The 26,808-nt window shown below is 43.0% G+C and overlaps 1 protein-coding gene across 3 annotated transcripts in view; it reads left to right on the top strand.

The window, feature by feature from the left end:
• Positions 1–26,808, top strand: part of MAST4 (microtubule associated serine/threonine kinase family member 4) — a 550,772-nt gene that overhangs the window by 274,496 nt on the left and 249,468 nt on the right. Inside the window, exon 1 of one of the 3 annotated variants that reach the window (XM_044276135.1) lies at positions 4,301–4,408. The exons of the other annotated variants lie outside the window; for them this stretch is intronic. Within the exon in view, the coding sequence (XP_044132070.1) occupies positions 4,370–4,408 (39 nt within the window). The 5' untranslated portion in view covers positions 4,301–4,369. Of the gene's footprint in view, positions 1–4,300; positions 4,409–26,808 lie in introns of those variants that run through there. 3 annotated transcript variants of the gene reach the window in all.

The following is a 26,808-nucleotide window of genomic DNA, read 5'->3' as shown; positions in this document are numbered from 1 at the left end:
CCCCCAGTAATAAGAGCCCCTCTGTGCCAGTAATAACAGCCCCTCTGTCAGTAATAACAGTCCCTCTGTGTCAGTAATAACAGCCCCTCTGTGTCAGTAATAACAGCCCCTCTGTGTCAGTAATAACAGCCCCTCTGTGTCAGTAATAACAGCCCCTCTGTGTCAGTAATAACAGCCCCTCTGTGTCAGTAATAACAGCCCCTCTGTGTCAGTAATAACAGCCCCTCTGTGTCAGTAATAACAGCCCCTCTGTGTCAGTAATAACAGCCCCTCTGTGTCAGTAATAACAGCCCCTCTGTGTCAGTAATAACAGCCCCTCTGTGTCAGTAATAACAGCCCCTCTGTGTCAGTAATAACAGCCCCTCTGTGTCAGTAATAACAGCCCCTCTGTGTCAGTAATAACAGCCCCTCTGTGTCAGTAATAACAGCCCCTCTGGTCAGTAATAACAGCCCCTCTGTGTCAGTAATAACAGCCCCTCTGTGTCAGTAATAACAGCCCCTCTGTGTCAGTATAACAGCCCCTCTGTGTCAGTAATAACAGCCCCTCTGTGTCAGTAATAACAGCCCCTCTGTGTCAGTAATAACAGCCCCTCTGTGTCAGTAATAACAGCCCCTCTGTGCCAGTAATAACAGCCCCCCCTTTGCCAGTAATAACAGCCCCGCAGTAATAACAGCCCCCCTTTGCCAGTATAACAGCCCCCCCTTTGCCAGTAATAACAGCCCCCCTTTGCCAGTAATAACAGCCCCCCCTTTGCCAGTAATAACAGACCCCCCCCTTTGCCAGTAATAACAGCCCCCCCCTTTGCCAGTAATAACAGCCCCCCCCCCTTTGCCAGTAATAACAACAGCCCCCCCCCCTTTGCCAGTAATAACAAACAGCCCCCCCCCCTTTGCCAGTAATAACAGCCCCCGCCAGTAAAAGTATTGTACAAAATAAAAAAAATAAAAAAAAAAAACATACTTACCTCCATGTCAGTGATGCGATGCAGGCCTCTTCTGGCCTGTGTCCCACGCTGTATGGCTCAGGCGGCGCGATGACGTCATTGCGCCGCCTGCTGCCGGCCTCCGATAGGCTGCAGGCACTAGGCCGGCAGCCTATCAGAGGAAGGGAAAGGGACACGCCTCTCCCTCCCCTACCGCAGCACAGGCAGGCATCTGTATCGCTGTCCTGAGGACGGCGATACAGATGACTGGAGATGAGCGCTTCCACAATGGAAGCGCTCATCTCCCTGTGCCCCGCCGCCAGCTCGCTCGCCTGCCGCATATTACACTGCGAGCTGTCGGCCGCCCGGCGCCCCTGTTGCTATGGCGCCCTGTGCGGCCGCACAACCCGCACACCCCAAAGGCCGACCCTGGACAAGCTACCAGTAAAGAGTACCCAGTAATGGGAATGGCCACATATTCCCAGCTATAACAGATCAGACCTGGGACCGATATATTACCCACTCAGTAAGATACTATGGTTGACCGGCTACAAGAAACATGAGAAGTCAATGTTTTCATTAAGACCACAGGGCGAAATCGTATTTAGCACATTTATTGCGAACATCCCCAATATGCTTCAAGATTCTTTTCTTAAAAGCTCTGCAGGTCTTACCCACATATTTCATTCTGATTTCGCAGTGAGCCACTAGACCTACAGTATTGCAGTTGGTAAAGGTGCGCGCTGTATAGGTCCGTTCTTGGGCACTATTTGAAAAAGTGTCACCCACTGCAATAAAGGGGCATGCCTTGCATTTACCGCATCTATGGGTGCCTAGTCTCCTGTCCAGCAACCAGGTACTTCTTGTGGGGGCTTTGGACCAATGTGTCGCCTATGCTGTGTCCTCGTCTGAACGTTATTGCTGGATAGTCTGGAAGAAGATTTGTCAGATCGGGGTCTGTTTTCAAAAGAGACCAGTATCCAAGATCTCCTGAACATGTTGGGTTGTGGTATCTTATGTACCGATAGTTCTAATTATTTCTTGTGGAGATTTTTTACCTCCAGATTGAAGCAGTGTGGACCTATCAATTGACTCGGCATTACTCCATGCCTCATATAGATATGAATCGGGGTATCCCCTCTGTTTAAAATGATGAAATAGTTGTTAGGCCTGTCTGGAAAAATCCCTGTGGTCCGAGCAGTTTCTACGCCCCCTCAGGAACTGTCCCTTGGGTTTTCCCTTTCTCAGTGGTCTAGGGTGGAAGCTATCCCACCTAAGCAGGCTATTGGTTGATGTTTTTTTTTTTACGGAACAGCCTGGTTTTGATGACGTTGCTCTCACCCCTTTGGATTTGTATATTAAGGAAGTTAAGTTCATCGCGATGAAGTTCATATGTGAAGTATAACCCTACACGATTAGTGTTAAGCTCATGCATAAAAAGTTTAAAGTCATCCTGTGTTCCGGACCATTGTAACAAAATGTCATCTATGAATCTAGACCAGAGAGTGATAAATCTGGTCCAGTGTGTCATGGTCTCGGAAAAAAACTATGGTATCCTCCCACCAGCCCAGGAGCAAATTAGCATAGGTGAAAGTTTATTCAAGTAAAGCTGTTATCAACTTCAACACAAGTCTGGACTCTATTTCTTTCTACTTCCCTTCCATCAACTTATTCCTTGACTTGCTTCGGCCGACAACGCCTGGTGTTCCCGGATATCCAGGCAGGAGCACCGTGACACGTGCACAGCCACACTTAAAAGGACATTATAGGCTACCCTTACACCACGCTGTCATTCCTACCCTTGGGTACCACTAACACCATCTACTTAGGGGAACTCAGTCCCTCGTTGCTGAAATGCATCACAACAAAAACACTAAAGATGGACCCCTGGCCCCCGTCGGGCATCGCAAATGCATAGCACCCACACTGAATCCTGGCCTCTTCATTTCAATGGGTCTGTGCTCATGAGCATGCATCAGTTCTGCGTTGTGTGAGAATCTCAGCATGTTCTATATTCTGCAGTTTTCACGGAAGTGAATGGGGCTTTAGTGAAAAACGCATTGCATCCAGGTGTAATCCGGATGCAGTCTGGGTGCAATGTGTTTTTCACTGATGGTTGCTAGGAGATGTTTGTAAACCTTCAGGTTTTTTTCCCGCGTGTAAAAAAAAAAAACGTCATAACTGATTGCACCTGTGCTGAAAAAACTGAAACACTGAACACAAATGCAGATTAAACTGAACTTGCTTGCAAAATGGTGCGAGTTTCACTAAACGCATCCTGACATAATCCGCGTCGTTCATGCAAAAGAGGCTTTGGAGTGAATTCACACGTGGCAGATCTGGGGCAGAGATATCTGCAACTGTTTCATACATCTAAACGATGGGGCATTTATCAACCCCTGTGTGCAAGAAGAGTGCCCGCAAAAAGATGCGATTGTTTGCCCAAGTCCTCTTTTGTGCAGAAATGTGTCACTTTTTGCAGTTTTAGATCGTGCACCTCTCTTCCAATGAGTGGCTCTGCCAAATTTAAAATGACGCGCCAGAGAATACAAATGACACCAGAAATCGACTCCGTTTCTGGGGCGCACCCCTCCAAAGGTGCTCTAGTATCATCAAGGGCCGCGCACCTCTTAATAACCCGGTGCATCTTACTCCTGCTTTTTTATTTTTCCTATTAAGACTGGCATAAAAATCGCCTCTCTTAATTAATTCCCCCATGTGTTTGCCGCAAAAACAATCTCTTTCAGGTGACTGGAAATGGTTTTCAGTGGCAGAAATTTCTGTAACAAATCTGCCGCGTGTGAATTCACCCTAAGTGAACTTCCCTCTCATCTCCTCAGCATAATCTTCTTGTGTGCCTGTCAGTGGCATCTCCGTTATTGGGTGAATTGCCTGCGGAGTATGTTGGAGGCCAACTGATGGGGTTTTTTTTTGTTTGTTTTCTCTGGCACAAGGCAGATGAGCCAGACTTGGTTTCTCAGCTTCCCCGGCCAGCTGTGCCCCCAATTCCTCATCACCTCAGTCATCTGGCTTCTCCGCCGAGGTGTCATTGCTGATTTACTCGGATGCGTTGACCTTCCAGCAGCCCCACAAAACGGCTTGACCTGCAGCGTTTCGCTGTCAGCACAGGATGCCAGCAGTATTGTTCTGAATCGAACAATACTCCCAGGATTTCCTCTAATAGCTGCTCCAGCCTGGATGAATGCGCGAGATGCTGAGGGCTGACTTGCTCCCTAGTACTGCATGCATTCATGATCTCTGAAGTTGCTGGAGTGAATAGCTAAAGCCTGGTCAGCTGACGAGCCCCCCTCCAATCAGATAAGCTGTGATGTAAGTGTTTAGCAGCTGCTAGGATGTGAATTAGTGTGGAGAAGTCTAAGGTACACTGTTCTTCACAGCATGGCTATGCTCCTGTGCAAGCACTAGCAGGACCTGCACTCCGAGCAATGGACGAATCCAGTATCCTCCGCAGGAGAGGACTCCAGGTAGGCACCAGACACACTGCTTTGTCTTTTATTCCCACACTTCCAAAGTTGAAGCTGCTTGCACTCGCTGTGTTCCCAGCAAAGCGGGAAGGGAGAGATGGAATTTGTAGACAGCAGGCTGAGGGATTGCAATGCATGGTGTGCTCCTCTGTATCTCCAGGAAGGAGCTGTGTCAGCTGTGCAGCTCTAGATACAATGTATATGTGTTCTCATCTATGGTAGGAATAAGTAATGGGCACAGGGTGGGCATGATTGCCTTGTGATCTCCTATGCAAACAGGCAGATTGGTTGGAGCACGGGTTTTGGAAGTTGGACCCTCGGTGACGACGTAAAGATTTTATTGAATGGGACCGGGTTGTATGGAGCACAAGGAATGCATTTATCTTGTCAGGAGGCGGTAGGACAAACATTGCGGTGGCACTAGAAGCGTGAATACTTAGAGATTAAGAAGATCCAGATCCTAAGACATTATTAAGGGGGACCTGTTGGGTGAAGGCTACACACAATCCCCTGCAGCACACAAGTTGCACTTAGTTGCATCATGCGACTCGTGCATGTCAATATTTTATTCCGTATTGACTAAAAATCTCATACGGTTTTCATGTAGGAGAAGAAAAGTGTTGCAACTTCTAAATTTTTTACAACAATCCCAGCTACGGTACCTGCGCCTAGCAAACCAACCTATGTGCGGCCAAGAAGTCGTCTTCTTGCCCCAGCCTAGGATACATTGGGCGGACTGATATGGCAGGAGCTATGGGTTGGTGGGTCAGGTTAAGCTGTTTAGTTCTATATTCATAAGGGTTCATCTTTAGCATAGTAAGCAAATGTGTCTTCAAGAACCTGTGGCACTACAGCTTTAGCAAAACTACAACTCCCAGCATGCCCTTGCGGTTTTCCAGCAGCTGGAGATTGGGAAGCCAGCTTTATTCGAAGTCAAGGGGGACGGTGCATTCACTGGTTAAAAGTTTGAATGGACGCATGTTCCTTCCAGTACATCAGCCTTCTATTGTGTCCCTCTTCCGAAAACAAACACATCTATCTCCAGAGTGTCACCACATTCACAGATCCAAAGCCCCCTTTCACAAGGAGAGGGGGGGGGGGGGGGGGGAGATGTCAGTCGAATTCAGGATTTTCTGTGCGGTGGGAAAGATTCATTCTGTATTGTCACCAGTTACTGAAATGTTTTGATGTTGGGCGCTGAAACAATGTGTCTGCCGGAGAGGGCACAAGTGGGTGATGTCATGGTGGGGCTGATTGTCAGCAGATTTACACTTGGCCTCAGTTACGTCAGTCTCTGCCTGCTCTGTAAATCCTGTTGCTGCACGCAAAGTATTTGACAGCATGCTTGTACTACTTGGGAACATTGTTTTAGGGGATCTCACACTCCTATACATATGCAGGAGTTGAAACAAATATATATGCATTTTATGTCCATTATAGTCTATGGGGGTAATTTACTAAAGACTGGCATTTCACACTCCCATAAAAAAAAAAAAAAAATATATATATATATATATATATATATATATATATTAATACATTTTCTGCACTGTTATGTCCGTGCAGCAAAAATGAAATCTTAAGTAAAAAATTTACACCAGTTTAATGACTAAAAATGATAGTACATGTGCTGGGCCTTGGTGGCTCCTCCCCCTTTGCTAAACTCCGCCCACTGTTTAAGAAATTGGCAAGGGCTGCGTTCAAGTTCAAAAAGTCACAAATTGTTGCATAATAAAATGCAACAATACACTTTGTATTTGACCCCACATGGCTTTAAAGGTTTTTTTTTTCCGAGATTTTGATATTGATGACCTATTTTGATGAATATCTGATTCGTGGGGGTCCAACTCTCGGCGCCCCGCAGCCTCTGTCTAGGCCAGTGATGTCATGACACCTTGGCGCAGCTCTGTCCCAAGTGAATGGGGCTGAGCTGCAATGCCAAGCACAGCCACTATGAAACGGGTGATGGTAAGCTGCGCTGAGGCCGCGGTGCTCACTGCTGATTTGATATCCAGAGGATAGGTCATCATTATCAGAATCTTGGAAAACCCCTTTAGGTATAGAATAGTTTTTCTCCCCTCTGCTGCTTTTGGGCTTAACTATTATTTTTTTTTAAGTACTGATGACAGCAGAGACATGGAAGACTCGCGTTAGATTTACATATATTATTTTTATGCCCATTTTGCTCCATTGATCCATATGAAAAAATCTGTGAAAGTATGGGTCATCAAAGGGTTATTTACTATTGACCGAGTTCATACAATGTTGTTTTTTTAAGTTAAATGTTGTGATTTGTGTACATGCACTTAATGGCCTTTTATTGGCATATGGTTAACAACTTGGCAAATTATGTTAGGTTGTCAGGAGATGGGCCAGGTCTGCCCCTTGACTAGTTAGCGTAGTCTGAAGCAGCTGGTAGGAAAGACGTGTATGAAGGATCTCCTGCACAACTAGGTCCAAATTTAGAGAACCCTGGTCTGAGTCTACAACTGACAAGAAAGCAGCCATTCCACCAGAGTTCTCCAGAGAAGATGATTAGGAGGTCTAGAACTCACAGGGCACTGGGCTCAGGCTCGTTTATGGCAGAAAGGCTTTGCTGGATATGGAAGGGAATATTGCTAAAAGCCTTCCCCACACTGGATGGATTGCCCACCTGTATTTCAGTTCTGCTCCCCTCAGTCCAGGACCTGCAGAAGGCCTTACAAGAACTATATTGCATATCCATAGTTATGCTGAGAGACTGCAAAGTGTCTTTAGACAGAGAGTGTACTATAACCACCATCTTTGTCGCTGTCCATACTCTGCAATTTAGAGAATATTGCCCTGTGACCTACTGTGGAACTCTGTCTTTAGCTGCTATTTGTACTACAATCCCCATCATCAACTTGGTAAAGAAAGACTTTGTTTATTGCAAACAATGGCCCTGATCGTCTCCATCGTTTACCGGTCCTACCTTACAGCAAATCATCCAACTTCTAGGGCACCCCAATCAAGAACCGGCAGGACGAAAGAGTGGAGTCACCATGATCTGTGTACTACCACTACCATCAGAGCTACAACTGCCACTCTGATCCTCCATGCACTCCCCAGCAGTCCGCTCCACATCTCCCAGTGCTACTGAATGCTGCAGAGTGGAAACACCCTAGGGCCACAGTGACATGAGATTTTTCACCTGGTGAGATACATACGAGGCCCCGGCTGACAGAACTGGGGAGTTTTGTTAGTGGTGAACAGGGCAACCCAAAAATGGCATCCCATTGTAAATTAGAGTCTGCAGGAGAGTTTGGAAACACCAGGGAGTGTTCTGTGCAATTTAGACATTACTTGGCAATCACTATGGTATGTAGATGACACTATAGAATCACCATGCTTCTGCAGGAACCTGGATTTATCATGAGCAACATCCTGTGGTAGTATAGGGTACTTTCACACTAGCGTTTTTCTTTTCCGGCATAAAGTTCCGTCCTAGGGGCTCAATACCGGAAAATAACTGATCGGTTTTATCCCCATGCATTCTGAATGGAGAGCAATCCGTTCAGGATGCATCAGGATGTCTTCAGTTCAGTCGTTTTGACTGTTCAGGACAAAGATAAAACCGCAGCATGCTACGGTTTTATCTCCGGCAAAAAAAACGGAAGACCTGCCTGAATGCCGGATACATAGGAATGTATTAGTGCATTCAAAATACCGGAATTCTAGGTCCATCCTTCAGGATGAAAAAGGGTGAAAAAAATAAATGTTGGATCAGTTTTTCCGAATGACACCGGAAAGACAGATCCGGCATTTCAATGCATTTTTCTGACTGATTAGGCATTTTTAAGACTGATCAGCATCCTGATCGGTCTTATAAATGGCATCAGTTGGCATACGTTTTGCCAAATCCGGCAGGCAGTTCCGGCAACTGAACTGCTTGCCGGATCACTCTGCCGCAAGTGTGAAAGTAGCCTAACTTGTTTGTGGAAGGTGGCCATCAGTCCACACCTCTGAGTGCTATTGCGAGTACCACTGAGTTTGGTGATTGTCTGCAGCGGTCACATGTGGTTGATATGACGTCACTGCTGCAGCCAGGTAAACAGAGCTCAGCTGGGAGAACTGGAGAAGCGACGCAGGATCTGTCGGGCAAGTAACGCTCCGTTCTTCTTTGCAGGAATATCCCATGTGGTACTTAGTTTAGTCCTGAAACTGGTCAACCACTTATTAAGTGAGATAACTTGAGAAACGGGCCCGTCCTGTACTCCAGAGTTTCAAAGATGTCACATCTATTTTATTTATTTTTTCTTTAAAAAAAAAGTTATACTTTTGATTACTTATGCTTCATGGGATTAGTTTGACAGCTACAATTTCCCTACAATTTCCACTGTAAGATCCCTTACAGTTTCAGTGCGGAGATATTGAAGCAGGCTTTCTGATAGAATAGTTAAGAGTAGGTCCAAGATGGGTAATACGGGGAGTAGAGCCGGGGCGGGATGCATCATATAGAATATTTGATATATAGAAGCTCCCTTCTTACAGGTGCCAAAGAAAATATGGAAAACTTTTTATATGAATTTTTTAATATCTTGTCAATAACACCAATGGCCACCAGGTGGCGATGATTAGAAACCTTTCATTTAAAATGTATTCAAAATATATAGAATCTTTGTAAATGCAGTATGAATGTAATATCTACTGGAGTGTATATCCCCTATTAATATGTATGAAGATTCTCCAGGGAGTTATGTTCAGGGTCCTTCTGTGTTATCAACCATATCATTTTTTCACAAAATGTTTGCATTTTTTGTTCTTCTTAAAATAGAGATATTTAGAAAATCCTGCCCCCCTAGAATCACTAGGATAATGTGGAAATACTGCAGGCAAGACACTGTAGCTGAACTGAGCCAATGGTTTCATTCATGGCTCCCCTGGTTTCTCACCTGACTCTCCAACTATTGTGGAACTACAACACCCATGGCTGTCGGGGTAGGGGCATAGCTATAGGGGAAGCGGCTGCTTTTGGGCCCGAACTCAGAAGGGGCCCGCCCAGGAGGAGGACTAGCAGATTTTATAGTAAACAGTATCATACAATGACATTATATATAGTATATACGTGAAGGAAATCGATTGAGCAGCTGCCGGGCTTCATCTAAGAGAACGATCTAGACTAGCCACAGAAGTTGGGGTAGCACAGGAGGAAAGAGTTACAGTAAAGTTGTTTGGTCCCCTCACCTTACCATTCAAAAATTAGCAGTGGGGCCCAGTCATTTCTAGTTATGCCGCTGTATCCGGGCATGCTCGGAGTTGCAGGTGGTGGACTCGTGCCATTCACTTGGATTGCACGTACCCTTTATAACAAGCTATCCTCATGTTTCATCATTACAAAAAGTTCAATGCTGAGCCTCTGATTCAAAAAACTAATAGTATGGCTGCAGGGAAAAATAACACTTGTTTTATATTGTGGATTTTGCTGCAAATGTATATTCAATTTTACTATGAGTTATGTCTTTCACCCTCATGTGGAACTTGAAAATGCAAAGTATATTTAGTGTTTGGTAGTGGAGCCCACCATTCAACATGTCTGTCCTAACAGGTGGCTAGTGTGAGCTCGGGGGTCTGCGATTGTTTCAGTTGAGGTGTCCGAACGTCACACTTTTCATGCTTGCAAAATAATTCAGAAAGCTCAGTGTGAAGCAGCGGTAATGCATTATGGATTTCTTCTCGATATTCTTCATCTTGCTTTTCAGTATTCTTAATGTGTAAGATGGGAGGTGGCATCCAGTACACAGCTTCTGCAGACCTGTGCGATTTCACTAGAACTGTACCATCATTAAAAGCACTGAGCATTTGATTGTAAAGATAGGGCCCTGTCAGGCGGATTTGGAATTGCAAAGGGTGAAATCCACTGGGGAAATCCAAAGCATAAATTAACACGTTCGGATCTTAGATCAATTTGCGGATTTCTTATACAGCGTGTAGATGGGATTTGCTTTGCTATTACTGGAAAACGCAACTTACGTTATACATGTCATTCTCGTGCTCAAAATAGATAGCATATGTAACAACAAGTGTCCGCACTATGCACTATAAGTGACTATCACCTAGACTTTACTGCATGTCCTGTGTTGTGTGGGCCACCATTGCAGTCTTGGCACTTCACATTTATCCACTCCTGGAGTGAATGGGAGTCACATGTGTTGCTGCAGCTAATGACTGGCCGCAGCGGTGACAAGTGGCACATGACCCAGTTATTGGCTGCAGCGGTACACCTGACACCCATGCACTCTGGGAGCCAACAGGGCATGCATCAAGCAGAGAAAACGTCTAAGGAGATTGCAGAAACTACTAAAATTGGGTTAAGAACTGTCCAACGCATTATTAATAACTGGAAGGATAGTGGGGACCCATCGTATTCAAGGAAGAAATATGGCAGGAAAAAAATCCTGAATGATCGTGATCGGCGATCACTTAAATGTTTGGTGAAATCAAATCGAAGAGAAACAACAGTAGAACTCAGGGCTATGTTTAATTGTGAAATTAAGAGCATTTCCGCACGCACAAAGCGAAGGGAACGCAAGGGATTGGGACTGAACAGCTGTGTAGCCGTAAGAAAACCACTAATCAGTGAGGCAAACCAGAAAAAAAGGCTTCAATTTGCTAGGGAGCATAAAGATTGGACTCTGGAGCAATGGAAGAAGGTCATGTGGTCTGATGAGTACAGATTTTCCCTGTTCCAGAGTGATGGGCGCATCAGGGTAAGAAGAGAGGCAGATGAAGAAGAGAGACAGATGAAGTGATGTACCCATCATGCCTAGTGCCCACTGTACAAGCCTGTGGGGGCAGTGCTATGATCTGGGGTTGCTGCAGTTGGTCAGGTCTAGGTTCAGCAACAGTATGTGCTCCAAGAATGAGGTCAACTGACTACCTGAACTGAATTACCAGGTTATTCCATCAATGGATTTGTTCTTCCCTGATGGCACAGGCATATTCCAAGATGACAATTCCAGGATTCATCGGGTTCAAATTGTGAAAGAGTGGTTCAGGGAGCATGAGACATCATTTTCACACATGGATTGGCCACCACAGTGTCCAGACCTTAACCCCATTGAGAATCTTTGGGATGTGCTGGAGAAGGCTTCGCGCAGCAGTCAGACTTTACCATCATCAATGCAAGATCTTGGTGAAAAATTTATGCAACACTGGATGGAAATACATCTTGTGACTTTTTAGTGGCTTTTTTTTTGGTTGCAACTTTTTTTTTGGACAGGCAGTGTATGTCAAGTGGTCAGTTGGAGGGGACCTGATGGCACAGTTGACCCCATTGTTTTTACTAGAAGCAGTTTTGGCCTTTTCTTTTTCTTTTTTTTTCTTATTACGAGAAAAGTTTTGGGCATTACCCACTAGACGTCTTGTTAACTGTACAACCTGCCTTGCAGAAATGTTGCAACATCCAATGTTTTTTCAGGTAATTATGTGTATTCTTCCTACGTTCCTAAATCCAAATTGATTTAAGCGTTAAAGCGATTACGGCCAGACTCTTTAGCAGCTTAATTTTCTGCATTTGGTGAAATGACACATCCATGGACTAAGTACAAACTGTTATCTTGACTGTTATTGACCACACAGAGGGGTTAAGCTTTAACCATGGCCCTGTCAGGCATTTGTATGTTGTATTGGCGGCTGGACCTGTCAATCACAGCAAGAAATGTAAAATAATAATTATTGAAAGCTCCTAGCCATAGCATGTCAGCATTAGGAACAGAGCGGGATGTAAACCCAGCACTCGGAGCTCCTATGCCCTGGAGCAAAACCTGATTGTTTTTATTAAACTTTTTTTTTTTTTTTTTTTTTTTTTTTTTTTACAATTTTTATCTGTTTCACTTTAAATATGCATATCTATCAAGCAACCTGTCTTGCATAGACTTTAAAGGTTAACCTTCAAATTTATGAAGGGTTAACAGCAGTGTTTGTGTAGTCACTCTTAAAGGGGTTGTCGAGGGTCTAGATCTATGATGGCTAACCTTCTGTACTCCAGCTGTGGTAAAACTACGACTCCCAAGATTTTCACTTGCTTGGCTATTCTCAGAACTCCATAGAAATGAATGGAGCATGCTGGGAGTCCCCTGCTAGTCTTTATAATTCTGGGTCCCTCTTGACATGGACATGTGGCATTACAGCCAGTCGTCAGCCTATAAAGTACTGAGACCTGCAGGTAGACCTGGGAAATGGCGAAGCAGTAGAGGTAAGGTACGTATTACTACTTTCATTACAGTATTTTATAGCATTCAAAGCAATTTAAGTGGCTGGACTGTCCCTTTAAGAACCAGCTAGGCCGCTCGTGGAGACAGTGTGACGGTACAATACAAGACAATAAAAAGTTCCACAGACATGGATATTTTTAGGCACTTTAGCGACATTCGGGTACATTGCTTACATTTACAGTGGTGTAAATGTCCTAAATAAATTACAGTAGAAACTTTAGTCTATTACCTGTAATTAAAAAGCCTCAGACACTCTTGTACTAATTCTTCCATGACTTTCTTTCACAATTTGTCCAACCTTGAAACAACCTGCAGTAGTTATTATCCATTTATATAAATTATTGTAAAGTGCTGTAAGTTCAGTGTGAGAAAATCAATATTAAGGGTATTGTTACATGAACACCGTGCTGAGAGTTGGGGATATTGAAGCTCAGCCTGACTATTTGCTTCAGTAACCTTGATTCCTGGAGCACTTCAATGACAAAAGAGCCAGGGCATGGAAGAGCGGCCCCTAAATCGTGCAAGTAGTTATTCTTGCTTGATCTCCTTATGTTTTACTTTGAGACTTTTTCATTGATAGTTTTGTTGCAGAGGTGTATATAAAAGACTGTTCGCACTGCGGAAGAGCTGTCCTCCTATCTGGTAACTTAGCAGCATGTGCTGTCACATCACCTTTTCCCAAAAAGTGACCTCTTTTGCATGATGGTGAATGTCAGGTCTCGGTTCTGATATCTTTGTTCTTGAAAAAGAGGTTCCATGTCATCACTGCTTAACTTTTGCATCATTCCACGGTGTGCTATCCCTTAGTCTTGAATGTGATGGTGACCCTTGACAGTGGGCATCATAGGGTTCTCTCTCTTGACACTAGAGTGATACTATTGAATAGAATTGTATTCTCCATTAAATTCTTTCTGGAGCATATCTTCTAGAATAACGGCAGCATAAAGTAGAGACAGGTGAGTTGATATCAGCGATCGGTCATTTATAAGTTAAAATCAAGTGGTTGCCGAGAACCAACATAACAACAATCATTGCAGACTGGGCCTGGAAAAGAGTCCCGGCCACCTGAGAAGAGTCCTGGTTATTCATGAAGTCCTGCTCTCCTGCCCACCTGCTGATGACTGACAGCCTTCTACATAGTTGTCTCCCTTTCTCTCTAGGAGAGAACTGCCAATCATCAGCAGATGGGTGAGAGAGCAGAAGATTATGAATAACCAGGACTCTTCTCAGGTAGATTTGACTCTTTTCAAGGCCTGGGCTGCAATGATTATGATGCTGGTTCTCAGCAACCACTTACCTTTAGCTCATGAGTGACACACCGCTGACATAAGCATTTCTGTCCCTATTTTATGCTACCCTCAGTGAGGTCAGCATCAAGTTGATGACAGGTTCCCTTTACAATTGTAAAAAAAAATGACAATTGGGTGTTACTTGTTGGGAATGTGTCCAGACAAGTCCGCAAAAACGGGGTCCGTAGCTCCGTGATCCGTGACCGTTTTTTCGTCCATGGGTCTTCCTTGATTTTTGGAGGATCCACGGACATGAAAAAAAAAGTCGTTTTGGTGTCTGTCTGGCCGTGCGGAGCCAAACGGATCCGTCCTGAATTACAATGCAAGTCAATGGGGACGGATCCGTTTGACGTTGACACAATATGGTGCCATTTCAAACGGATCCGTCCCCATTGACTTTCAATGTAAAGTCTGGAGTCCCTTTTATACCATCTGATCGGAGTTTTCTCCAATCCGATGGTATATTTTAACTTGAAGCGTCCCCATCACCATGGGAACGCCTCTATGTTAGAATATACTGTCGGATATGAGTTACATCGTGAAAACTCATTTCCGACAGTATATTCTAACACAGAGGCGTTCCCATGGTGATGGGGACGCTTCTAGTTAGAATATACTGCAAACTGTGTACATGACTGCCCCCTGCTGCCTGGCAGCACCCGATCTCTTACAGGGGGCCGTGATCAGCACAATTAACCCCTCAGGTGCCGCACCTGAAGGGGTTAATTGTACTATCATATCCCCCTGTAAGAGATCAGGGCTGCCAGACAGCAGGGGGCAGACCCCCCCCCCAGTTTGAATATCATTGGTTGCCAGTGCGGCCCCCCCCTCCCTCTCTCTATTGTAATAATTAGTTGGTGGCACAGTGTGCGCCCCCGGCCCCCCCCCCCTTCCTCCCTGTATTGTAATAATTATTCGTTGGTGGCACAGTGTGCGCCCCCCATCTCCACCCCCCCACATCATTGGTGGCAGCGGAGTTCCGATCGGAGACCCAGTTTAATCGCTGGGGCTCCGATCGGTAACCATGGCAACCAGGACGCTACTGCAGCCCTGGTTGCCATGGTTACTTAGCAATAGTACAATAGTAAAAGATTCATACTTACCTGGGAGCTGCGATGTCTGTGTCCGGCCGGGAGCTCCTCCTACTGGTAAGTGACAGGTCTGTGCGGCGCATTGCTGTCACTTACCAGTAGGAGAAGCTCCCGGCCGGACACAGACATCGCAGCTCCCAGGTAAGTATGAATCTTTTACTATTGTACTATTGCTAAGTAACCATGGCAACCAGGGCTGCAGTATCATCCTGGTTACCGATCGGAGCCCCGGCGATTAAACTGGGACTCCGATCGGAACTACGCTGCCACCAATGATTGGGGGGGGGGGCGATGGGGGGTGCACACTGTGCCACCAACGAATAATTATTACAATACAGGGAGGAAGGGGGGGGGGCGATGGGGGGCGCACACTGTGCCACCAACGAATAATTATTACAATACAAGGAGGAAGGGGGGGCCGATGGGGGGTGCACACTGTGCCACCAACAAATTATTACAATACAGGGAGGAAGGGGGGGGGCGGGGGGGGGGTCACACACACTGTGCCACCAAGGAATTATTACAATAGAGGGAGGGGGGGCCCAATGATATTCAAACTGGGGAGGGGGGGGGGGTCTGCCCCCTGCTGCCTGGCAGCCCTGATCTCTTACAGGGGGATATGATGGTACAATTAACCCCTTCAGGTGCCGCACCTGAAGGGGTTTATTGTGCTGATAACGGCCCCCATAAGAGATCGGGTGCTGCCAGGCAGCAGGGGGCAGTCTTGTACACAGTTTGTAGTGTATTCTAACTAGAAGCGTCCCCATCACCATGGGAACGCCTCTGTGTTAGAATATACTGTCGGATATGAGTTTTCACGAAGTGAAAACTTAGATCTGAAAAAGCTCTTATGCAGACGGATCTTTGGATCAGTCTGTATGAAAGTAACCTACGGCCACGGATCACGGACATGGATGCCAATCTTGTGTGCATCCGTGTTCTTTCACGGACCCATTGACTTGAATGGGTCCGTGAACCGTTGTCCGTCAAAAAAATAGGACAGGTCTTATTTTTTTGACGGACAGGATACACGGATCACGGTCTCGGCTGCAAAACGGTGCATTTTCCGATTTTTCCACGGACCCATTGAAAGTCAATGGGTCCGGGAAAAAAAACAGAAAACGGCACATCGGCCACGGATGCACACAACGGTCGTGTGCATGAGGCCTAACACTGAGGTGACATCCGTTTATGTTTTCAATTTCCATCAGAACCAACAGAGAAACAGCACAATGCAGGCTTGTAGGAAAAGATGCTGTATATTTGTTACGAAGACATGGAGGACAGAAAAAAAGTATATGGAGATTCCAGCAATTACCCTATAGATGTCCTATTCTATAGGAATATAGTGCTACTTGTTGCATGTGCTCTTGGCAGCTGTGTTGGTTCCATGTTCATATGTGTCCACATTGCTGAGAAAAATGAAGTTTTAATATATGCAAATTAGCCTCTAGGAGCAACGGGGGCATTTTCGTTACTCCGTGAGGCTCTGCTCACTCTGCAGATACAGTGTCCTCTGCATTTTGATTGACAGAGACAGGCAGTGTAAAAGTGGTCAGTCCTGGCCCTTTCAATCAAAGTGCAGAAGGCGCTGCAGTTACAAGAGCCGAGCCTCTAGGTGTAATGGCAACGCCCCTGTTGCTCCGAGAGGCTCATTTGCATATATTAAAAGCTCATTTTTCACAGCAATGTGGCCACATATGAACATGGGACCAACACAGAGGTCTTCAGCTGTAACACATGTAACAGGTCAGCCAGTTGCATAGGTACAAATCTGCTGACAGATGCCCTTTATACATCACTGGGACTATAAAGACTTGAAGTTTTCTATAAACATGTCTACAGTAGAGATCATAGATGCTTTACTTGTTTACGGTCACTGCTATGTGTCTAACATACGTGTATATACTATATCCATACAGCCAGGGTTCTCAGGGATCGAGTTGCCAATTCATATCAGATACAAACTAAGTAATTTTGGACTATTTGCTGGAACTTTAGAAACCCTTTGAAAATCTAAATCTACTAATGGAGATATGTGTAATAAGTATTCTCATCTCCACTGACCCATCTAACACATTTTAATGAATATGGAAATTCATACATAATAAGTTCAGTGATATCAAAGCAGTTCTAACTTGCATGTCTATTCCCCCAGAAAAATTCTACTTCATATCAATTCTTCTGAACATTTAGGACAAACTTTGTGGACCTTTTTAGACCAAGTTGTTCCTGTATTTCTTCCCACGATTTCTTTGCTCAAAAGCCTTTTAGTATATTCACTTTGATGTGCTATGTGATTACCATAATTAAAAGCAATACGTGAAATGGTGTTTAGGAATTTCATAAATTGGAAGACATCTTATAAGAGAGCAGAAATGATATTGTTACTGTCCTGTTCCGTAGGATAACTCTTATGTCCTATAGCCCTTCCTTGTATAAGATGACCTAGGTAAGTGTGCTTCATGTGGCATATATACTGCAGGCTTCTCACTGTGGAATTGCGAGCAGAAAATTGGAGCGTTTTAAATTAGCAGCAAAGTGGTTGAGATACAAATCTCATCTACATACTGCATTAAAAAGAAACAGTGGAGAACACTGTGAAAAAGGGAAACCCATGCAGAATCCAGGCCAAAATTCAGATGCAGATTTTAGATCCACCTCCTTTTATAGTGCAGATTTTAATCTTTGCAATGCATAGGCTGTAATCTGTCGCAAATCTATAGTAAAAAAGGCAACAAATCCGCATGCAGATTTTGCATCGGATTTGTTGTGGATTTTGCAGTTGACGTCCCATGTGGATATACCTTTTAATGTTCCTGATTTTATTACAGTTTAAAAAAATAAAATAAAAACCTTTGTGTGAACATGACTTGTATTGGCTTAAACTATCCAGTTGAAGAACATTAAACAAAATGTCACCATTCTTATTTATGTTACATACTATATTGCTGTTGAATCCCATTTTCTTGCAATGGGGTAGTCTGCAATACCAGACATAGTCATGAACAAGTTTGGCATGTTTCTGAATAATTCCTTCACATAGCTAACTCTGTTTCTTTGCTTGGCACTCTGCTCATGGCTGCTTTGCATCTCTCACCTTCTTTTAGTTTTAAAAATAGCAGCAGGGATGGGGAGGAGGTTGTACATGGCAGATCAAAGTAGAGATGGGGGAAAGCATCCCAAATTTCAGGGAGGATACATCATAAAGGCTGTTCTAATTCAGGGTATTGCTAGGTAGAAATGCATGCACAAGGTAGTCTGCAGGAGAAGAGATCATATAGGCTGGAATTACAGACAGAAGAGAGAACCCATGCATGGTACAGTCTACATGGGGAATCGCCACTCCTCAGTGTCTATTAGCACAAACAACAAGAAATCCCTGATGGACTTTAAAAGGGGACAGCAGTAAAGGAACAAAGCTGTGCTAGTACATGGAAGCTAGGGAAGATAGCAGTATCCGGGACATGCATACCTGTCATTCAGTATGTATTACTTGAAGGGATATCCACATGAGAAAAGTCTGAAGCTATGAGCAGGTTACAAACGGCATATTGGGGGGTCTGAAAATTAAAGGGGTTATCCTAGTTATTTTTATTGCTGACCTATCCTCAGGATAGGTCATCAATATCAGATCGATGGGGGGTCTGACACCCGGCACCCTGCCGATCAGCTGGTTGAAGAGAAGGCGTGCGCTGTGTTAGCTATTATGAATCTGAATACAGCTGATAAGATCTGCAGCTGAATCTCTGTAGGAATGGAGTTCATGACGAGACATAAAGTACAGAGAGGATGGACAGGACAGACTGTGCTAATGTGGGGCTGTGGTAATAGAGACTGCGTACAAGTGCTGCTGCTCATTACTCCCACCCTCCTTTCTGTACTTCATGTCTCCTCATGAACTCCATTGCTACAGAGATTCAGCTGAAGATCTTATTAAACTGTATTCAGGATCATTTCTGAGACGCAGAGCAGAGAGGTGGATGAGGCAGCTCTTTACCTCAGTGTTGTGAAGTAACTTGTCCTCCTGTGTGATTAGGAGAGGTTTTGTGTGTACTAGTAGGATGGCGGCCATTTTATTTCCCCCTGATAATTACTCCCTAGACAAAACACACCATAAGTAATAAAAGTTAATTGGAATTTTTTCTAAATCAGACGTGTCACTTCATGTAGTGATTACTTTAAAACGCTTTTAGTTATCCAAGCCATTCTGAGATTTTCATGTCACATATTGTACTTCATGACCGTGGTAAATTTGAGTCAAAATAATTCATTTTTATTTATAAAAAATAATGCAAAATTTACCCAAAAATTTGGAAAAATTAGCAATTTTCTCGGTTTTTAAAACAGAGTGATAGCTCTTAAAATAGTTATTTCTTTAATTTCCCATATGTCTGCTTCATGTTTGGATCATTTTATAAATGACATTTTCTTTCTTTGGGACGTTAGAAGGCTTAGAAGTTTAGAAGCAAATCTTAAAATTTCCAAAACCCAATTTTTGAGGAAGTCACTTTGTGGGGCTTACATAATAGAAGCCACCATTTTAGAAACTACACTCCTCAAGGTATTCAAAACTGATTTTACAAACTTTGTTAACCCTTTAGGTGTTCCACAAGAATTAAAGGAAAATGTAGATGTAATTTCAGAATGTCACTTTTTTTGGCAGATTTACCATTTTAATAAATTTTTTCCAGTAGCAAAGCAAAGGTTAACACTTAACGGCCAAACAAAACTCAATATTTATTACCCTGATTCTGTAGTTTACAGAAACACCCCATATGTGGTCGCAAACTACTGTACGGGCACACGGCAGGGTGCAGAAGGAAAGAAACGCCATATGGATGGTTTTTGGAGGGAAAATTTCATTGGTATAATTTTAAGTTGCCATGTCACATTTGAAGACCCCCTGATGCACCCCTAGAGTAGAATCTCTAAAAACATGACCCCATTTTGGAAACTACGGGATAAGGTGGCAGTTTTGTTGGTGCTATTTTAGGGTACATATGATTTTTGGTTACTCTATATTACACTTTTTGACACGGTAACAAAAAATAGCTGTTTTGGCACAGTTAGATCATGTGGTATTTTTATAGAGCAGGTTGTTACGGACGCGACAATACCAAATAATTTTCAGTTTGACATAAAGCATTTTTGAATAAAAAGATTTTTTTTGTGCCTCCATATTCTGAAAGCCATAGTTTTTTTGGGGGGCGGGGCAATTGTCTTAGGTAGGGGCTAATTTTTTGCGGGATGAGATGACTGTTTAGTATGATTTTGGTGTGCGTATGACTTTTTGATCGCTTGGTATTACACTTTTTGTAATGTAAGGTGACTAAAAATGGCTTTTTTTACACAGTTTTTTTATGGTGTTCATCTGAGGGGTTAGGTCATGTGATATTTTAATAGACCTGGTTGTTACGGACACGGCAATACCTAATATGTATACTTTTTTTATTATTTATGTAAGTTTTTATGTAACAGCATTTTTTAAACAAAAATAAAATCTTTTTTTAGTGTCTCCATAGTCTGAGAGCCATAGCTTTTTTTTATTTTATGCCCAATTGTTTTATGTAGGGGCTATTTTTTGGTGGGATGATGTTGCGGTTTGGTACTATTTTGGGGGGCATACCCCTTTTTGATCTCTTTGGTGACAAAAAAATTATTGTTTTAGCACAGTTTTTATTTTATTTTTTATACAACGTTCAGGTGAGGGGGTGGATCATGTGATATTTTTGTAGAGCCGGTCGTTACGGACGTGGCAATTTTTTTTTACTTTTTATTTCTGTCCCACTCTGGGACTTCAACTTCCGGGGTCTGATCCCCTCTGCAATCCGTTACATTATTTATGCTGACAGCCTGCCTGTGAGACCCAGCCTAAGGGGCTGGATCTCACAAGCTTCCGTAGAAGGCCAGCTCCGATGCCTATGGAAGACATCAGGCTTGTCTTCTCTGCTATCCGGGTCCCCGCCACTGCAGTGCAGGGACCGAATGTGGAAGCGGAGGGCACCGGCACCTGTACCCTCTGCGAACCCTCTGCATGCCACAGTCAGCATTGACTGCAGCATACAAGGGGTTAACACGCCGGCATCTGTGTTTTCACCGATGCTGGCGTATGCTGCAGGGGCCCGGCTGTCAGTGACTGCCGGGTCCGTGACGCTGTTCGGGTGGGCGCAGCACCTTAAGGGGTTAATAGTAGATTACCCCATCATGTACATCACACTAACCCAATGTTGCCCTATTTCTGAGGAGGTACTTGATGGAGGTCACTTGATATTAATTTGAGACACATGGTTTTATCAATTTGGATCTCCATGTGCCTCACATTAATAGCAAGTAACCCCATGACATACCTCACACATTAGGGCATTGAGGCAGCGAAGAACTGGTCCAGGTTTTGTTTGTCATGGATTCCTAATTGATATATGGTGTTGTCTGGCTGTTTGATTTTGCTGGGAAAGGGCTGCTTCACCCACAAATCTAGCATTAGTTGTTGGATTTTTATTGGGCATGTGGTTTTATGGGTGAATAAGCCGTTTTCTGGACAACTCAGGCAGCCAGACATGTACAACCAATTAGAAAACCACGACAAACAAATCTCATTCAAGAATAGTGTTGGTATCAAGAATCATGATACTGCACTTTGTATCGAAGACCAAATTTTAGTATCAAGACAACACTATGGACAGTGGCTTAGGTGGAGCTAAGATTGCCTAATGTTCCTAACAAACAGAAAAGTGGGTTGAAATTTTGGGTGCAGCTGGTGGCTCCAGCATTCCTTTCTTTGGTGTCCTGCATACTTCTGTGTTTGTTATCCATGTCTCATACAGTAGGTCTCCAAATACAGGACCCATAGACTTTATTTATTTTTGTGCACAAAGGCACTGAATGGTTTGTCATGTGAATACATGAGGAAATTTTTTTAGCATGCTTCAAAACATGTATCTAGGAGGCATCATACATAATACATAGTCCGGTCTATGCGCATAGTATTACAGAAAATCTCTTTAAAATACCTACCATGGACTGAATTTTTTTTTCTGTGTGATGCACAATAGATTGAAGGTTTTTTGAAATGTAAATAATTGAATGCATTGTCCAGATGCAAATAGACAAGATGTGACGCACTGTTACAGTTCATTTGATAGCATGGACCAGCGATGGTCAGGAAACAACTAATTAGAGCAGGGCTGGAGTCACAACGTGTCTGTCATGTCTTAGTAAGAGATGGTCAATATCTCAAAGATCTCTAGAGATAATTGTAAATGGAAAAATGTGGAAACTGCTACCTGAACGTTCAATTGCTATGTGATTGAGGAGGCTTTAAGGCATAAAATGTATTTTCATGTCTGATTTAGAATGGCGGCCTTCAGATTTAGAGAGCTAGTTCACCCCATCATGAGTATATTGACAGCTGTGACGGCAATTAGGAGCTGTGGGGAGTTAAAATATCTCATATCACGTTAAATAGTAGGATCTGCCAACTGAAGTACTGTTATGTGATATGAGGGAGTCTCTTAGCAGAGTATACATGTCCATTTTGACATGTCCTCCACATAATTATATCCCGTATATGCTGGCTGAAATTTACATCTGGAGGAATAAATGTAGCTTCTGGACAGCCTCATAACCTCTGGGTAGTGAGTGCACTTTCCTGGAATATGAAGGAGTTTATTATCATTCAGGAAGACGGTCTATTGTCTGAATCTCTTTTATAGAGGACAGTGGATTTTTGGACCCATAGACTGCCTCTGTCGTTTGGGGGAAAATCATGTATGTCACACATTTTAATTGTGGGATCGTGTTTTTCAAAAATTGAAGCCCTATAGATTTCCTTTTCAAGCGCAACCTTTCCTACTTTCTAAAACTATAGTAGGGGTCCGAGTTTATGCACTCCCTCATCTCCTTGGCCATCCCCAGGATATAGCTTTTGTGCTACCCATTTTGGGATATGTTTTACGGACTCGGTACCTGTATTGTATCTGGATTATATTGTGACTGGGGTTAAATTCTGTGTGCTTTTTCATTCGTACCGTTTGTGGAGTGTTGGCTTTTGTATGTATCAACTGTTTCTTGTCCCTGAACCAATGTGCCTATACTATCTAGATCCTTTTTATGCTATTTTCTAATTCTGATTTATTTTACTATATTTTGGAAATGTTTCAATATTTTATATTTAAAGCTAAACTTTAAAGGGGTTTGTCACTTTCTGAACACTGTTGACCAATGTGCTTGTAAGATGTCTATATGGCACTTGCTAATATGGCCTTTGTTAAAATTATGCACCATTTTCTATATTTTATAAGGTATACCCCATTGTTTACAAAGTCTTTTCTGCTGTATACACTGAGGTCTTGTCCATAAGATGGCCGCTGATGGGGGGTCATGTGACCAGGCAAATCGCCTCTCTTTGTCTCCGCCATTTTAAATACACTGCACCTGCCATTTGCACTTGTCTCCTCCATTGAAAATCACTGCACCTGCACTAAACTCTTAACAGAACATCAAATGGAGGTATCTACCGTGGTCACATGACCCTCCATCAGTGGCCATCTTAGATGGACAGGACCTCCGTGTGTACAGCACAAAACACTTTATAAACAAGGGGGAATATATTATGAAATATAGACAATGGTGCAGAATTTCAGCAAAGACTATATTAGTAATTGCTCTATAATCATCTCACAAACACATTGGTCACCAGTAACCAGAAAGTGGCCAACCCCTTTAAGAAAATTGGGATTGTCCTTGTGTATCTGATTCTTTAATATTTACTTTAGCCCTATCTATCGATTTATTAAAACTCAAGATAAAATACCAGTTTATTTATGGAGTTATGAATTTCTGCTCCATATGTCATTGCTATGATACCCAGGTTTGTCATTTTAAAACGGTTGACCGTTTTCTGGAAAACAAATGTCTAAAACACCATAAACTTCTGGGCACTCATATAGGAAACACCAAACCCCCTCATTTTTTACCACAGCACCCTGTTTCAGCATGCCCTGCTGCCTGTGGTCTAACTCAAATCAGTGGATGCTGCTGGCCATCTCATCTATGGCAGTCAAGATACCAGCGGCCACATCATATAATAAAATATAAATGAGCAAAACCACGTCCCTGTATTGTCTTTAATGTCTGCACCACCGTATATACGGGCCTTCAAACATACAGGATGGTGCTCAGCCTCAAAGAATGTATAAACTTGCAGCGTGGAAGTAAGAACTTTCCTTTATTTTCTACAAGTAACAGTTCGGAACATAAAAAGGCAGGGGCGGACAAAACTTCCACACAGGTACACTGCTGTTTCGCGCACACTCAGGCCACTGACTCACTCAAAACAGTGGATGCTGCTGGCCACCACATCTATGGCAGTCAAGATACCAGCGGCTACATGACCAGTGCCCTGGACACATTGTCTTCTGCTCTAGTGCTGTAAGCATGCCTATGCACAGACACATATAACGGCAAATAATATCACAGCTGCCGTCTTGATTGCCACTGATGCAACGACCATGGCATCCAGGGTTTACAGATGAAATCCATGGGCAGCTTGGCACCCTGAATCAGGGTGCTGTGGTAAGAAATCAATGGGCATGGGGATTTCTCTGTTAATGCCCACAAGTTTAGAGTGTGGTACAGATTTTTTTTCTGAAAGTTGCCAACCCCTTTAAGGGGCTGTGTCATGAGAACAGCCCATATTTTCAAATAAAGCCAGCCTAGTGATCATCTATTCAGCTTCTAATCAGCTTCTGGAAGCTGCAATTAGCCTGACATCTTGCATTCAGAAGAATAAGCATCCATGTAATGCATCCAAGAGTCCACCAAAGTAAGAGCTGCTCTTTGTTGGTGGCCTTTTGCTTTGGCTCATAGATTTGAATCCTCATGGGGGGGAACCCACCTATGTTGCCCCTGTTCTCTGTTAGAGATGTTTAATCATCAAAACCGTCTCCTCATAGGGTTCGTCCCATGGCGAACACATCCCTATTCACATGATCTCTACGATGCTATATTTCCCTGTTGAATGGAGCGTCAATGGCGTAAACACACTGTGGATCCATTCATTTGTATGGGACTGCAAGAGATAGAGTACATTCATGGGACAAGCCCTTTAAGGAGTTTGGAGGAGCTTGGTGGCAAACCATATAGAGGTATTTTGGGCTATTTCCTGTTTTTCATCTTGGAAATGGAGGCAAGAAATGGATAGAACTAAACATCAGCTGAATACATTCATCAAATTGATATTAGAGGGCAACTGAAGGACAGTGATTTTTTTCTTAGTTTGTGAATTTACTGAAGAAAAATAACAATCCTGGACCTTGGTCAACCATAGGTGTCAGTTTTGCAAACATTCTAAGGTGTATTCCATTATTATATTAAAGTATTCTAACAGCTTTGCAGTTGTGTGTTTTAATTATTAATTGTGATTTATTTTATTTTATTTTTTGCTCCATTTTTTTTCTTTTAAGTTATGCATTTTTCATAGACTAAAGTACAGTAATTTTCACAATTTTAAAATCATGCCCTTGAGGATTTACGTAGTGTAGATGAGATGTATTATTGAGAAGGCGGCAAAGGTCACCCTAATAAACTTGCACTGAAGCATGGCTTTCTGCACAGTCTATTTTTAATGGATTTTTTTTTTGTCTTAATATTTAGTGTGAATGGTTTAGAAAATGAAGATTCAATTTCCATAGAAGCTAGAATAAAATACAATAAATACATTTCATTTATAAAGGTGCTCTATAGTTGCTTGATTATCAAACATTGATATAAACCTAAAAAAAATCACTTAGTTTTAAATTGAATTTAATTCAAATTCATTGGCTTACAATGTACATATTATGCCTCAGTATTCAACCGAACTGTAATTCTCTTTTTAATTTTTTTTTCACTTTTTCATTAGTTTTTGTAGATTTTGCATATCCTTTTTTTTTTTTTTTCCTTTGTTAATATCTAAGAAACGCACATTTCTAGCACAGCGGTTCCCGACATCCAGACATTGCTCCACGTGTTCTTTTACCTTTCTAAATACGTTCTATCCCAAAGGGCAGAGCAGTTTATCTTCATTTAAAAGCCGCAGACACAGGAGTGCTTGGACTCATTTCCTTAGAATTCCTGTAAAAATGAATAGGATTTAACACATTCCCTCAAAGTCGGATAATTTCAATCATTCTGCAGGCTTCCTTTGTTTGTACCTTTCTTGTTGTCAGGTTTTTCTCCCATTTCCTCCTATTCTGATTTGGGCTTTTGTTTCATATGGCAGCAGAGATGTGTTTTTTCCTTTTTATTCTTTTTTTTTCCCTTCAGTTTGGTCATTGCTGCTGGAAATACATTGACAATGTGAAAAAGTAGCTTCAAATAGCAGTCATTTCTATAGGCGAGTCAGGATAAATGGCTTGTTCGGTAATAAAACAGCAGCACCTGGTTCATTCAGGGCTCACCGAGGAACGGAACGATCTGTTTGTGGCCTGGCAGCTCCAGTGCAGAATAAACAGGGAATTAATCATTTTGGGAATATGTAGGTGTCCAGCAGTCCCAGGAGTCGTGGCCTGTGAAAACATTCATTGGGTGATATACTCAACTGTTGTCATGTTGTATTACACTAATAGAAGCGCAATAATAGACCGGCTGATTGGAGAGATCACCTCTACTGCGAAAGAGCAGAAAACCAATCAATATTCAGTCTGTGTAGGTGATTTGGTGTGTCTCATGTTCTGCAGTCAATGTGGCTTCTCTTTTCTGCCTATATTCAGACAAGTAAACAGGTGTTTGTAGCTCATTTCACA

This window comes from Bufo gargarizans, chromosome 1 (genome assembly GCF_014858855.1).
Source record: "Bufo gargarizans isolate SCDJY-AF-19 chromosome 1, ASM1485885v1, whole genome shotgun sequence".
Lineage (NCBI taxonomy): Eukaryota > Metazoa > Chordata > Amphibia > Anura > Bufonidae > Bufo > Bufo gargarizans.
The sequence above is the reverse complement of the archived record's forward strand: the minus strand, read 5'-3'. Positions and strand labels throughout refer to the sequence as shown.